The sequence below is a fragment of the Protomyctophum parallelum genome (genome assembly GCF_964188405.1).
Source record: "Protomyctophum parallelum genome assembly, chromosome: 3".
NCBI classification, from domain to species: Eukaryota; Metazoa; Chordata; class Actinopteri; order Myctophiformes; family Myctophidae; genus Protomyctophum; species Protomyctophum parallelum.
This window is the reverse complement of record NC_139698.1, coordinates 14,806,786-14,821,518: the sequence shown is the minus strand read 5'-3', so window position 1 is coordinate 14,821,518 and position 14,733 is coordinate 14,806,786. Positions and strand designations below refer to the sequence as shown.

General features: G+C 40.2%; 2 protein-coding genes across 5 annotated transcripts; both read right to left on the bottom strand.

Moving 5' to 3' along the window:
* Window positions 1-321: 321 nt before the first annotated feature.
* On the bottom strand, window positions 322-3,158 carry arl4aa (ADP-ribosylation factor-like 4aa). 4 transcript variants are annotated; one of them, XM_083760686.1, is made up of 2 exons: window positions 3,069-3,158; window positions 322-1,858 (listed from the first exon to the last, which is right to left on the bottom strand). In XM_083760686.1, the coding sequence occupies exon 2, from the start codon at window positions 1,767-1,769 to the stop codon at window positions 1,167-1,169; it is 603 nt and encodes a 200-aa protein (XP_083616812.1). In that variant the 5' UTR covers window positions 1,770-1,858; window positions 3,069-3,158; the 3' UTR covers window positions 322-1,166. The 4 variants fall into 4 exon arrangements, with proteins under 4 accessions (XP_083616812.1, XP_083616811.1, XP_083616814.1 ...); XM_083760685.1 differs by having other exon boundaries at window positions 3,073-3,120; XM_083760688.1 differs by lacking the exon at window positions 3,069-3,158 and adding an exon at window positions 2,826-2,911.
* A 676-nt stretch (window positions 3,159-3,834) lies between these two features.
* Window positions 3,835-5,760, bottom strand: cUnh7orf78 (chromosome Un C7orf78 homolog; the record flags this gene model as incomplete). The annotated part of the gene is made up of 4 exons (XM_083762020.1): window positions 3,835-3,912; window positions 4,441-4,583; window positions 5,062-5,146; window positions 5,386-5,760. The coding sequence occupies 4 exons, from the start codon at window positions 5,758-5,760 to the stop codon at window positions 3,835-3,837; spliced, it is 681 nt and encodes a 226-aa protein (XP_083618146.1).
* Between the last annotated feature and the right edge of the window lie 8,973 nt (window positions 5,761-14,733).

Here is a 14,733-nt window from a genome sequence, read left to right as displayed (position 1 = left end):
TTATGTATTGCATGAATATAAAGGTGTTTATTTAACCTGTCTCTTTTACAGAAGAGATATTTTGATGTCTGTTCCTCAATATTCATGAATATATTAATTTATCCTTCCGTACAAGAATAGAAATAGAAAACAAGAATAGAAAAACTGTTTCATGTCCTGGATTTACGTACTTCCCAAGTTCATGCTGTCTGTCAAGTTGTCTAAACACTTGAAGCAACAATGAAGCCGAGAAAAGTAGTTACAGTAATAATCATAATCCCCATCCATCACCCCACACTCTGTGTGTTTTAATACAAATGTATTCAAACCATAATAGTCATTGTTCAAATTGATGTAAATAAGGCTTTATTTAGGAAAAGATTATGCATAATTCTCTAATAATTGTCACCAAGGTGGGCCACCTACAGTGTCTTGTTTCATTCAGGCTAGGCATAAATATTAAGTCCAACACAATAAACTCTATTGGAACACTGTAAACCCATAAGAAAAGGTCAAACTTATTATTTAATCTAAAGTGCTTTTAACAAACAGATATCAGACAGTAGACGTAAATTCATGACACCAATGCATGTCAACACTTTCATAATGAAAGTACAGTGTAAAAACAAACAAAATAACATACACACAGAAAGGTTTTTTGATAATAGATCTCCAAGATTAAAAGAGACAAAGTAGTTGTCCTTTTACCAATACATCCCATGCCGTTATCATATGATATGGTATCAGAATACTCACTCATTGACAAGTTCATCCCCAAACTTTCAAATGCATCTTCATTTTCGTGAATCCTTTTTGGCAATATTTTGGAATAGCCATTGACCATTCATGAATTATAATCAATCTCATAGTCATACACAACTTATTTCTCCTCTCCTGACCTCAAGCCCTCCTCAGCCCCCCCTTTTTAAAAACCATAAGCTTTCCATTTAACTTTCAAACATTTCAAAATTCCTTCTTTACATCATACTGGATTCCTTTATAGCACATCCTGATAAAACAGTCTCACCAAAACACTCTGAACTATCCCAAAGCTCAACATTTAGACTGATAAAACTCAGTATATTGACTTGGACCATTGCATTGGTATCAAATTATCAATTCAACACCTGTATTCACTCAGGAGAACATCCTCCATAAATCCTTCACATACAAAAAACAACAATCATTTATCTCTTTTTCCTCTGTTGCTGGAGCATCTTTCTCCTTTTTAGGATCATGTCATGCAGCCTTCCTATGCCCTCCTTGAGCCCATCTCCTATGATGGCACAGGTAGGCTGTAAGTGCCAGGGTGTTGCCGGGCCCAGTTCCTTTAATGCAAGTGACTTCTCAATCTCACTCAGTCCCAAAGAGTGTCGCAAGTCCTGCTTATTGGCCACCACCAACAATGGCACCCCCTGATTCTCTGAGGTCTTAGCAATTTTGTGGAGCTCCGTTTTAGCTTCCTCCATGCGTTCTGCGTCCACAGAGTCCACCACAAATATGATACCATCCGTGCAGCGTGTGTACGACTTCCACAGTGGACGTAGCTTCTCCTGGCCACCAACATCCCAGAAGTGGTAGGTTACAGTCCTGTGTCCGCCCAATGACACTTTCACCTTTTCTGCATTGAAGCCCTTGGTGGGCACAGTGTTGACAAACTCATTGAACTGCAGCCTGTACAAGACTGTTGTTTTCCCTGCAGAGTCCAGGCCGAGGATGGCAATGTGATAAGACTTGAAGAATGGGATCCTTGAGAAGGCATTGTGTTTTTCTGATAATCCATTCCCCATGTTTTCTCATGCGCAAGCATAGATGATAGACATGTGATCCAACTACTTGTTCTTCCCAGCTTATATTCCAGAAAGGCAGCAGTATCGACCTGAAATCACAGTTCACAAGGTTATTTTTGTGGAGCACATAAAAGCATTATCTGTGGCAAATACTAATTTGAGTTAGGCTATTGTTGCTATAAAACTGAGTTTTATAACAGAGTAGCTACTAAAATCAACAAAGCTTCCTTTTGTAAATTGTGGGCCTGCCCTGACTGCCAGATTACTTTCCCACCGAAATCTCTCTCATCCTTCTAAAAAGGTCAATGTGGTGGGCTTGAACCCTCCCCTTGGATAGACTATGAAAAAGACCTGGGAAATGTGAAGATTACTTCTCATTTGTTGTGTTTGGGTGCCTATGTGTGATCTGTTTGGTTATTACTAATAACTACTATTATTACTACTATATGTGGTGGCATGTCATGTGTCTGACGTGTCTGTGACTTTTTGTTTGTTTGTATTGATGGTATTGATGAATAGCAACTGGAGGATAGAAAAGAAAATAGATAGGCCTATATATTTAAAATAGTACAAACAAACAATTAACAACAAACAAACAAACAAACAAACAAACACCAGAGCAGGGGAGTTGGGGACTATAGTTGATGATCTTAATCAGCTTATATGATGGATTTGCACACAAAAAAGCAGCATTAGGCTACCTGAGTGGTTAAAGTGCAAGACAGCTATTGCCTATAATCAACTAAGAACATCATTCCTCATAATTATCCACTATCCACATTATCATTATCCCTGTAGAAGCGGGTACTGTATATAGCATACATGCATTTCGTTATATTTAATTAAAACGCCTACCAGTTCGAGTCGCCTGTGTGAGAATTTACAACCCCCTCTCTTTCAGTCTGAAGAAGCCTACTCAGTGCATAAATTATAGGCTATCCCGAAAACGTCGCTCTCTATCCGGTGCTGTTCATATTCCTCACAACCAAGTTCTTTCTGTGTTCTAACGATTGGTCCAAATGGTTCATCACCTGTTACTCACGTCTCGTTTTTTACGTCTCGTTTTTAATTCCCCGTCAGGCGTCAGTAGTTGTAACGTGTACGATGTGTAGGCTACCGTACCGCTACAAGCCATGCATGCTCTGCAAAATGTGAATGCAGCCCCGTCAAACACGCCTGCCCTACAGTAGGCTATTTTAAAACACTAGCCTACAATAATATCTAGAAGAAGGCAAGTCAGAAGTCACAGTCACATGGTGTAGGACTAGCTACATTAGTGGAGGTTAAATTGTAACTTACTTACTGTGTTGATTCAACACGGGTGGTCAGCTTGCTTTCCCTTTCAGTGTGCTTGTGACTGTGGCTTTCCCAGGCGACTGTCTGTGCAGCTGACACAGCACCGCCCCGCACGCACCCCTGTGTTTATGTTTGAAATGATTGGTCAACGGGCAGAGAAAAGCACCATAATGGAAAGTTGGTGACGCGAGGTTTAGCGCCAATACACACATTCTTCCGACATTGTTTGTCTCCCGTTTAGTGACACACACACACACACACACACACACACACACACACACACACACACACACACACACACACACACACACACACACACACACACACACACACACACTAGATACGCCTATTGTTGTGGAGATTAAGTCTATGTATGTAAGACTATTTAATTTAATTAGAACACAATTGTAATGTGGATTCATTTTAATAGGTAACAAAGTTAGTGTGTGACAAAGATTCAAGTTAGGCTATTTCATTTTTATTATTATTTACAAATAATAAGAAACTATAGGCTATTTATTACACATAGGCCTAGATAAAGTAATAATCGATTATTATTAATAACTGTGTAACTATGTAATAATTTATTACAAATTCTATATTTAGCCTATGTCCAGTTGCAGTGTCAGTTGATCAGGGCAGATGAATCACAAAACTGTATGGGACTATGTTATTATGCTTAGAACATTGCTGGCATCACATCGTTGAAATTCTCAGGGTATATAGGCTATGTGCAGCTGTCTGACTGTGTGGATCATGAGAGAGCATTCTATTTCCATGATGTCCAAAGCTTCTCCTCCACCCTGTCCATGAATGCACTGTATGCTCCTCTCCTTCGTCTGTGCCTCTGTAAAATTAATTTATAATTATCAGGAATGTATCCAACATGTTGCTCAGTGGTATAGAGAAATCTACAGAGTACTTCCAATGGAAAGGCTCAGTGCCAAATAAAAGAGAGAGAAAATAACTGTATGAATATATGGCAGCCGCTGATAGATTACTATCTACTCTGATTTATAAAGGAAGTGATTCATTGAATTGGTGAGCCCCAGCTGTATACTGTTGAAATTTGCCTTCTGATGTGCCCATGTGTTTTATTGTATTGTGCTTTTAATTTATACCTTTCTAGTTTGTCTTACTTTATCTGTATACATGTATGATTTATCTTCATGTGAAAATGTAAAAATTCAATAAATGTATCCAAGACAGAATAACAAAATTAATAAGCGAGAAAGAGGTGAGTAAAAAGATATTCCTACATGAACAGAATTGCAGTTGTGATAATTGTGATAGGCCTACTGAGCATGACATTTGCAGAAATGCAGGTTTTAATTAGACACCTCTGATGGATGTACCACCAGCGTCATTCACTCACTGTATAAGAAGCTGACTTTGGAGGCCAGGGTAGCTTTGGGAGTATGAGCCTGGCCTCCCATCTGGGTTCTGCTAGTTTGTATGTGTCCATCCCCAACATCGTGTTTCTTGAAGTAAAGTCTGTCTCAGACGCAGAAGTTTGTACTGGAATCAAACGGACGATAGACAATCACGGTGTCGGCATCTGTCAGCAAGCCATTAGCCAAGTTGGCTGACTCTGACACATAGGCAAAGCAAAGCAAAGCAAAGTTACCATGTTTACCCAGCTTAACTGGACTAAGCTCAAGAACTTGTTTACAGCCAGGCCCTGCTCATAGAACATTTCATGGTAGGGGTTCAATGCCTTGCTCAAGGGCACTTCAACGGTGGTAATTTTAACGTGCCGGTCCGGGGATACGAACTAGCGACCTTCCGATATCAAGACCGCTCAGCAAACCGTTCGGCCACCGCTTCCCCCTCGTCCCTGTAGGCATATAGCCTACAGAAAAGTTATCAATGATGCCCCTGTTAGCTCTCATGCCCAACATTTTCAAACAAAAATAATGCATATATGAAAGAAATGCTGCGGGTGCCATTTTGGATCTTGCATCTCATAAGACGACAAAATTAACAAATTACTTACTGATACTCAGGTGCTGTGATTTGAAGTACAGCTTTCCAGTATCTTTGTCAGGTGTAGTTATTATCTTTGGTAGGTCTTCCTCCAGCTAATTGCAATGTCAGAAATATATAATATTTGTATATCGCCAATGCCATCTTGTGTGCAAGCCAGAAATTACAAACTGCACACAGAAGCAGAATAGAAGAAAAGGCTATACTTAAGTGATATTGCGTGCCTTCTTTCTTATGCAATCTTATATTTCTCATCCATCTTGTGTGCTAAATATACCTTGCAATAAGTTAATACTAAAGTAAAATATTTATAGAATGACATTTAGTTCCTTACCAGTCTGAAGTTGTGCGGTTTGGGATTCTTGTAGGGTCCAGAGGGATATTTCCCAGTTTTGACGAATATCAGCTTGGACTCTAAAGTATCAGGTGGCCTGTATGGTTTGCATGGAGGTTCTATCTTTTTGTTGATAATTTCAGTTATCAAACCCTCATTAATAACCTTTCTAATTTCCCTGTGTGTTTCACTGGGCTGAGATACAGCCTGATATGTAGTTCTGCTCTTCCTTTGAGGGATTTTCAGAGACTGGTACAGTTTATAAGAGAAATCTGGTGCCTTCATACTCCACACATCAACCTTGTCATTGCTTACAGGAATCAGAAAACATTTGCTCCTTGTGGTGGCCAAATCCTGTCTTGCAGAGAACATCATTTTTCTGTCAAAACTGACTGTTGACAGCAGCTGACTTGCTGAAGTCATCTTGATTTAAAGCCTACAGTACATATCGGCTAAAATTAACTCTAGAATCTGATTTGCTAATCTGTGGAGTACACTTGTGAACAAAAAATAATGTGTCCTTACCTTGAATTTCAAGGTAATTGTTCACTGCTTGGCCAATCTTTTCCTCCAAATCTCAGATTTGGAGTTTAGAGTACAGTTTAACAAATTCGTCCTCTTTCAGCAGCACAGCAGTAGCATAGAGAGAAAAGGCCAGTGCAATAAAAGGGTTGCTTGGTGACCAGTTTCACTATAAACGTTATAAAGATTAAGCACGTGCACAGTAGGGTTCTCGACAGGAACCTAGCAACAGTGGAACAATGTGTCCCTCTGAATGCCAGTACACTGGGTTATTTAACTTGTTGAGAACATTCATTCATGATTTGTTGTATGTGTGTTTGTGTGATTCGCCTACTCTGCAGGGACAAAATACAAAACAAACAAACACAAACGTGTGAATGAAATTGTTTAGAACTTTAGATATACATTTTCTCCTGGAAAAAAAGATTACAGCAGTTGTGTACAAATCTATTTAGATTTAACTTGCGATTTGAACATAAACCATGGCCACTTGTGACTGAGAAGGTTAAAACCAAAAGATTCGTTGGTCACATATAGAATAGGGAAGAATAGCATGTGGTCAAACAGGGAATTACCGGTAACTATAGTCTATTCGTTTTCCACAGTGAGTGGATAGATACATTGCTTTAGTTTCTCTTATTTTTTACCGGTGGAGTACTTTGTAGGACAACCTTCGTGATTTATTTAGGGCATATGTCAATGTTTTAACCTAGATTAAATCAAATGTAAATAGATACTGAAAAATGCTCACAGGAATATGAATGTAGTATAAATTCCAAAGCCGGGGGTGATAGATTTGGAGTGGCAGGGTTGCTGGTAAGAGCTCCAGAAGTGTATTCCAGAACTGGGGACTGGAGGGTGGTTGTTAGTAGGTACATTTACAGCATACACTCTGAATAGTGTCAAGTCAAATTATCTCTAGTGTTTCACTCTTTATATTTATTCATCCCTTACCCTTATTATAATTAACAAAGCTATTACACATGTTTTGCGATCTAGAAACTATAGGCTATTCTAATCCTACAATAGTATAATTGGTGAAAATCTAAAGGTTTATTGGCAACAGGATAGCATGGACAGGATAGATTTTAGGTGCATGGGCACTAGGGCTCATCATGGGAATGGAGGCCAGTGTCAAGATGGGAACTGCACCGCCACCTTCTGTTCACACAATGCCATTGCTCTGGGCATTGACTTCGGTACCCGCGGCCGGGACGCGTAGCGCAGCCTACAGTATGTGCTTGTTGTTGTCATGGAGACCGTCGCGTAGCCTACCCCAAAGTGCATGTTTGTTCTCTATTACCTCGGCAAAGACGGCAATCTTCACACATTTCCAAACAAACTCCGTTCACTCAGTTCAAGGAACCGGCATTCAAGTAAGTGCCCTTTACATTTCATCTCATGTCATATGTCACGTCCCAAATAATATAAGCTAACAAAATACGCGAAAGCGTTCCGGAAAATAATTTAATTTTCCTAATTATCAGACAGTAGGCTAGGCCGTCGTGTCTGACTAGCGTTAGATAACGCTCTGACCTAGACAACGTTAGTAAAGTATGTAGCCTACAGTTCAAATGTAGCTATATTGTTGATTACCTAGCCTCGATACGTTCCCTCTGAGGCTCTGAGCAGGGACTGAGGGAACGTATCGGGGCTATTGATTACCTAACCAAGTAACGGTTTAATATCCTTAATTAGTTTGGCTAATACACAACATCAATACTATGCTGAGTAGGCTCAATCTGATGATGGAGAGGTCGGACGATGTGATTGACTTCTCGGCGCTGGAGAGAGAGCTGTCCTCGGCGGTGGAGGCTGACCGGAGATACCATAGAGAGAACGACGCCAAACTTCGAGCCGTGAGCCAGAAAGTGGGATCATATGAAGAGTTCAGGTGAATGGACATCAAGAATAGACAAGGACATTTTCAAACGTAGGCTAAGTCACATGTCACTCTAGCAAAGTGATTGATCTGTGTCTCTCCAAAAGTCATACTTGCCCCACAACAAGGATGCGGGCTGGAACTGGAAGCGACACATGTTTACGCCCCTTTTGGTATATTTTGCTGGGCCCTATGCAACTTCAGGGACATTACAATATATAATATAACCTAAACGAATATGGCCTAAACGTGCCAAAACCACGTGAAACAATTAGTGCAAATAGCCAACAAATGAGAACATCAAGGCTAGTAATAAAAATGAAAAAAGACATTAACATTTATATGTTATATGTTTTTCCATATCTGTTTAGTTTTTCCTTTCTTTGACACATTTTCATAGGCCTATTTAAATGTCCTCATGCTGGCTTAAGTAGGCTACTTCAGCCCCTCCATTTCAAAATCAGACAACGCCAACAACAATATAATATTCTAGGGATGCACCGAAAGGGAAATTCTTGGCCCGAAACCGATTACCAAATATAGGAAACAGTTGGCCGAATACCGAATATCCGAATATGATTAATATTATATACATCTTTTGTCCTACAATTGCTGTCATGGCCATACCTTAAAGCTACCTGATTTATGGCAAAATAAATGGTTATGGCAAAACTTAACTTAAATAATAATCACTATTATGGGTCCATAAAACATTTATTCAGCTCTTTTGAATGCATTAATTGCATACCATACACTATTCGGCGATATATTTTCTGCCTATTCGGCCCGAAAATGCCCTTTTAGCCGAATATTCAGTGCATCACTATAATATTCCATGAATTAAACCAAAATATATGTTGACACAGCCATGGTTCTTACTTCTTAGTCCTTATTTTACATGGAATATAGTTTTGCTCACGGACATAGTTATTTTCTGCCATGTCTTTATTGTCTGTCTGTCTGTCTGTCTAACAGGGACATAGTTTCAGCCTGCCATTTGACGCCTCTGGCAAAGTCGGATAAGAATGGAACTTCTCGCAAACAGCCCTGGAATCCCCTGTTCTCCCCTACCAAGCAACATACACAAACCAGTGGTCTCCCCTATGTCAGACCTCACACATGATCCCGCCTTCTCCAACAGCCCATGAAGCTGAGAAAGGTTAGTTGATAGACTGTGATGAACTTGAGATAAATAAACCTAACCCACAGCGGCCACACACTCAGAGAGACTCATGTCCGTGTGGCTCACAAACAAACACGTCATGTAGCCTTACAAGCCTACAAGTTTATTTTAAGCTTTTGTTTTTTGAATGTTGTTTTCTCAAGTTATGATATAATACACACACCTTTACATTTGATTGTGCCACATACACTTTATTATTACATTACAACAGTAAATTGCAGTTATTAACACAGATATCTTAGTAGAGATTTAAATAATGTCCATGTCCTCTCCCAGGCATCATCCAACACAAACGGTTCTGTGTCTTGATCGTTCTCTTTGTTTTCCCATCTAATCTCCAGCACTGGCACAAGAATGATTCAACTGCTCTGATGGAGATTCATTAAAGGAATGACAAGTGTGTGTGATAGTGTGTATATGTGTGGCGTGCGCACTTGTGCTTGCACGTGAATGCATGCGTGCGTGTGTGTGTGTGTGTGTGTGTGTGTGTGTGTGTGTGTGCACGTGCGCATGTGCGTGTGTGCATGTATGTGATTAATTTGTATTTGTGTTTGACATGTAAAAGGAAATAAAATGCAAAAGAAAAACAATAAAAATTATGTAACAATTAATTCTGATGCACCTGTTTTTATTATTTCTGTGACACTAACAGAGTTGTCCTAAACTCCAACCATCGGGTGATCTAAACAGATTAACATAAACAAACCTATAAATGCACAGATATTGGAAAGAGGCTAGTTAGATAAAATCAAGGACTATGGAACTGTACAATACAGGTCTCCACTTCTGTGGGGGGGGGGGGGGGGGGGGGCAGCAGGTTTCTATGCCTGTGTCCACTAGACGGTCTGGTATAGTGTTGTGCATTGTATGTAGCGACACAGAACATGTGGCATGGTCACCTGCAATGAGCTTTAGAAGACAGGTCTCAGCAGGTCAAATTAAAGACAAACTCATGACCCAGATGAAATCTGGAGTATGACTTTCATTAGCCTCACAGTCTACTGACACACTTGCTGACTTTGTCAAATGTTCCCTCTCCTTAGGATTTCCTGTTCCAGATACATGAGCATGATTTTGAAGCCAAGAGGGGTTTTTGTACAGACCACTGAATTGGCTGCTACTAGAGATCCTCATCAGCATGCAGGGGAGTTGGGTGGGCAAAGGAGCAGGTGGAAGGACATACAATTAGACATCCGATAGTTAGACATCCTGCATAATACAAAGAGAATATATTATAAATATTTATTTATTTGCATGTAAATATTTACCTTTCAATATGAATATTTGCACATGCACAGCCACACAAGAGCAGAACAAAGATAATGCCACTAGATGGCAGCACATACTGAACAGTGAATAGTCTCGCATGTTTCCGGAGATACTAAACAGTGAGTGCTTTTTGGTTCATATAAAGGTAAAACCTCTGGGTAAAACTGAGAAATGTGATATGTTGGAGACACATATGGGGTGTTGTACATGAAGTAGGATTCGACACTTCGGACCACGTATCTGATACATCAGCACTGGGAGAAAGAATAATTGTAAAAAAGTATAATAAACAACCAAATGCTAGCTGTTCTCTTCTTGAGCAGTGGGCAAACTGGGCATATGTCTACTTGCCAACCCATAGAGCCCCATTGTGAACCCAGACATGTTGAGTAAACCAAGGTTTTATGTTAGAAATGTTGAGTATGGGTTCCCAGCAGGTAGAAACTGTTGAGCAGTTTTCATAATTGGCATAATATGTGACCATACCATTAACAGCCTATAGAAGGCAAAACATTCAAAATTTCATCATGCTTTAGGTAGCATGTGACATGTCAAACTAGGGGTTTTTCATGATGCTGAATCCATTCCAATCCATTAGTTTTGCACAAAAACACTCCCTGGGTTTAAAACGGCCATAGCCACTTTTTTTATTGAAGGGACAGCCCCTTGAGATGCAGCATCTCATTTTCAAGCGGGACCCATACACAAACAAAATACAGAAAAGCATACTGTACACAAATACACAAAACATGCAGTTTGTGCTGACATCGTCACAAATGTGATGATGTCAGCACAAACTGCATGTTTGTTTTACTGCTATGGCAGTTATTTGCTTTTTACTTTGTACTTTTACTTGTGATTTATTTTAATATATTAATAGTTTTCGGCCCATAATCTACTGCTTCACATTCAGGAGATCCCTTTAACTGCATAATAACGAATAGGCCTACTTGTAGGCACACTCAAGAGACAGACCAAGGCTTGGCATGCAGAGATCAGATGATACATCTTCCAGATTTCAAGTTGCAGTCATGCTTGACCTGACAGCTGCTCAATGTCTAGTTGTCTACTGTAGCTACATAAGGACAATTTTACAGACTAAACCTCCCAGATAACCCTGACAGATGTTCTGGATAGGAACACCATAAAGAGTAGACTATAAAGAGTATTTTTTACCAACATCCCCAGGCAATATTAGCTCAGTATACATTTATTATTAATAATTCATTTTAAACTTTAAAAAAAATATGATTCATTTTTTGGGGGAGGGATTCAACCTTAATTTATACTAAGTTGTACACAGTGTCACTCGCCAAAAACTCAAGCAAAAAAGGTGACGTGTTGCATGCCTGACGTTCTTGCTTTCGTACAGTGTGTCAAATGTGCATGTGGTGTCAGGTTGACCTCAGACAGTGGAGTCAGCGATCACAGCTGTGATTTATAAGGACCCGCTGCTAAATAGAGCGGATAAAGCTTCATACAAACACTCATCTGCATGCAAGAGAGATTATCCAAATAGTTGTCACAGTGGGCATTTTGTTTGTGCTTGCCAGGACAGTTGACACATGCTGTCACAAACAAACAAGGGAGGGAAAGACAACAAGAAACCCGAGCTGAGGCCAAAAACTCTCCGTGAAGGAGATGACCTCTTTGCCCCTATAAATTTGAGAGCTTCCATTGAGGTCAACCTTTGGCCTCTCAGCTGTGTGTTTGAAAATGGCTCACCATTGTATCAAGTGACATTTATAGCTGCCATGCAATCAGTAGCTTGACATAACCAATTAGGTGGACATTTTGTCAAACCTGAAAACCCACCCCTGGGCAATGGTGATGGTGGAAGGTCAATAAAACTGAGCCTAATTTTGTTTTACCTGAGTTTATAAAATACACAAGCAGAAAGAGGCAGTTTCTGGAGTAGAAGCAAGAGCTATAGAGGCGGACTGCTTTACTCAGCTCTTGTGTATTTCCTCCGAGGTCATTCTGCACCCCCACCCCCAATGCCCTCTTTCTGTCTCTGTCTGTCTTCGAGGCCACAGGCCACGTCTGACAGTGTGCCAGGACCCGACATCTGTTTTTACCATTGTTTGAGCAAAGCCACGAGTGTGTGTGTTTGCCATTCCTGCCCATATCCTAGAATCAAGAACCTTCTATTTTCAATACACCTTTGTCATGCGCCCATGGCAGAAGACATGGTGTAACTCAAAGCAAATATACCTATAGAAATAAAAGCTAGCTGTTACTGTATTTGACTAATGATGTTGATGATGATGATGACGATGATTAAGCACATACTGTATTAAACAAGATTAAATATAGCATAGTCCTTAGACAAATATTCTCCATATGGACCAAGGAAGGGCAACAGCATGAGCATGTACAGATTATGCACTTTGACCTTTCGTTTATAGTGAGCAGCCGCAGGTGTCTTGTAAATCAAGGTGTTGTCTATTGAATAGGCCTATGGCAACTGAATGACAGGGCTGGATGCATGCTCTGCAAAAGACTTGTACAGGTGCTGAATACTGGAAAGTTGTGCTTGATTTATACTTGGTTGCATGCCGTGTCTCGCACAGAAAATAGCTGATCTACATCTACAAGCTGATGTGGCACTGGCAGTATAAATCACCATTTAGGTTTACTCAAATGGTCACTTAAGCCCAATATACTTACTAAAAGATCTACAAGCTCTCAACGTGTTGCATTGATAGATCTGTTATTTTTACTGTTTTGGATTTTGTTTTTGAATGTTTGATATTTATATATGCTTTGAAATGGTTGTCTACTATCCCTATTCCTGTTTTTACTTGCCATTGACTGGACAATGAGAAAAACCACAGAACAAAGAAAGAACAGAATTCAGTGGACGTTATGGACACAGCTAGACGACTTGGACTTTGCCGACAACCTGGCACTACTCTCACACAGACACCACCAAATGCAAGAAAAAAACAAAATACTGGCAGACTTCCTCACAAGTAGGACTCTCCATCCACAAGGGAAAAACACAAATCATGAAGATAAATAACACCAGCACAGAGCCAATCCTTCTAGGGGACAACACGTTGGAAGAAGTAGAGTCCTTCACCTACTTGGGGAGTATCATCAGCAACCAGGGTGGTACGGATGCAGATGTGAAAGCTAGGATAGGCAAGGCAAGAACAGCATTCCTACTCCTCAAGAACATCTGGTGCTCTAGAGAGATACAGCAACAAACAGAAATAAGAATATTTAACTCCAATGTAAAATCAGTCCTGCTTTATGGGGCAGAGACATGGAGAACAACAAAGACCACAACAAATAAAGTGCAAACCTTCATCAATAAATGTCTCAGAAGAATCCTGAAAATACACTGGCCAGACAAGATCAGCAATATAGACCAAACAACTCCCAGCAGCAGATGAAATCGGACGAAGAAGATGGAGATGGATCGGGAACACACTACGCAAGCCAGTGTCAAATACGACCAGACAGGCTCTGACATGGAACCCTCAGGGGAAGAGAAACAGAGGCCGGCCCAAAAACACCTGGCGGAGGGATCTCCAGGCAGACACCAAGAGGCTGGGAGGCACCTGGTCTTAGATAGAAAAGAACGCCAGTGACAGAGAACTCTGGAGGTCTATACCCTGGAAAGGGTGTCAGGCATAAGTAAGTAAGTAAGTTTGAAATGTTTATGACATGCCAAAAATAGGGGCACCTGGTTGAAAGTGATTAAATGTCAAATCTCTGAATCAGAACATATCTGTCATGTGAGGAATGGAGCCAAACTGCAGCCGTGAACAATTAAAAGTGGGAGTTTAATATAACTGTATTGATTGATTGCTGTCATGTACCAATTCACTCATGGGTCAATTTTTATACTCTGCGTTCATATCTGAGGACATGTAGCATCAAGTATACAAATTGTGTTAATCTGGTGGAGATTCCTACAGTTTGCGACTTTGCGTTGCCTGCTTAATTGACCTAATATCAAATTTCCCTGGGGAGAAATTGGAAGTGTTATTTTCTAATTGTGCCATGTGTGCATACTGATTGTAATGGGAGAAAATGAGAAAAATATATAGGAACTCTGCTGAGATTAAACTACTGGGGTCATTACCTCTGTTTGTCTATTAACTTTGTTCACAGGATTTAACTTGGAAAAAAGTACATAAATGGTTGCATGTAGGCCTACTAATACATGACTATACATAGATGATAATCATGTTCACTGATTAGTGTGTTTTTGATCTATAGGACTAATTGTAACCGCTAATTACTGGTGGAGCAGAAAGCACGAGGAGGGGGTAAAGAAAGTGGGTTAGATTTTTGTACCTGATAGCTATTCCAGGCTCTCATCAGGTTGATGGTTCAGGAGATTTATGAGGGAGGTGTTGTTCTCTTTTCTGCCTGAGAGTCAAACCCAATGTCCTGAAGAAGACAGTCAGGCACCGTCCTGCAAGCCCTATAGTTTCCTGTTCTCCCAAGGTGCTCCAGTCCAAATGGAACATAATAT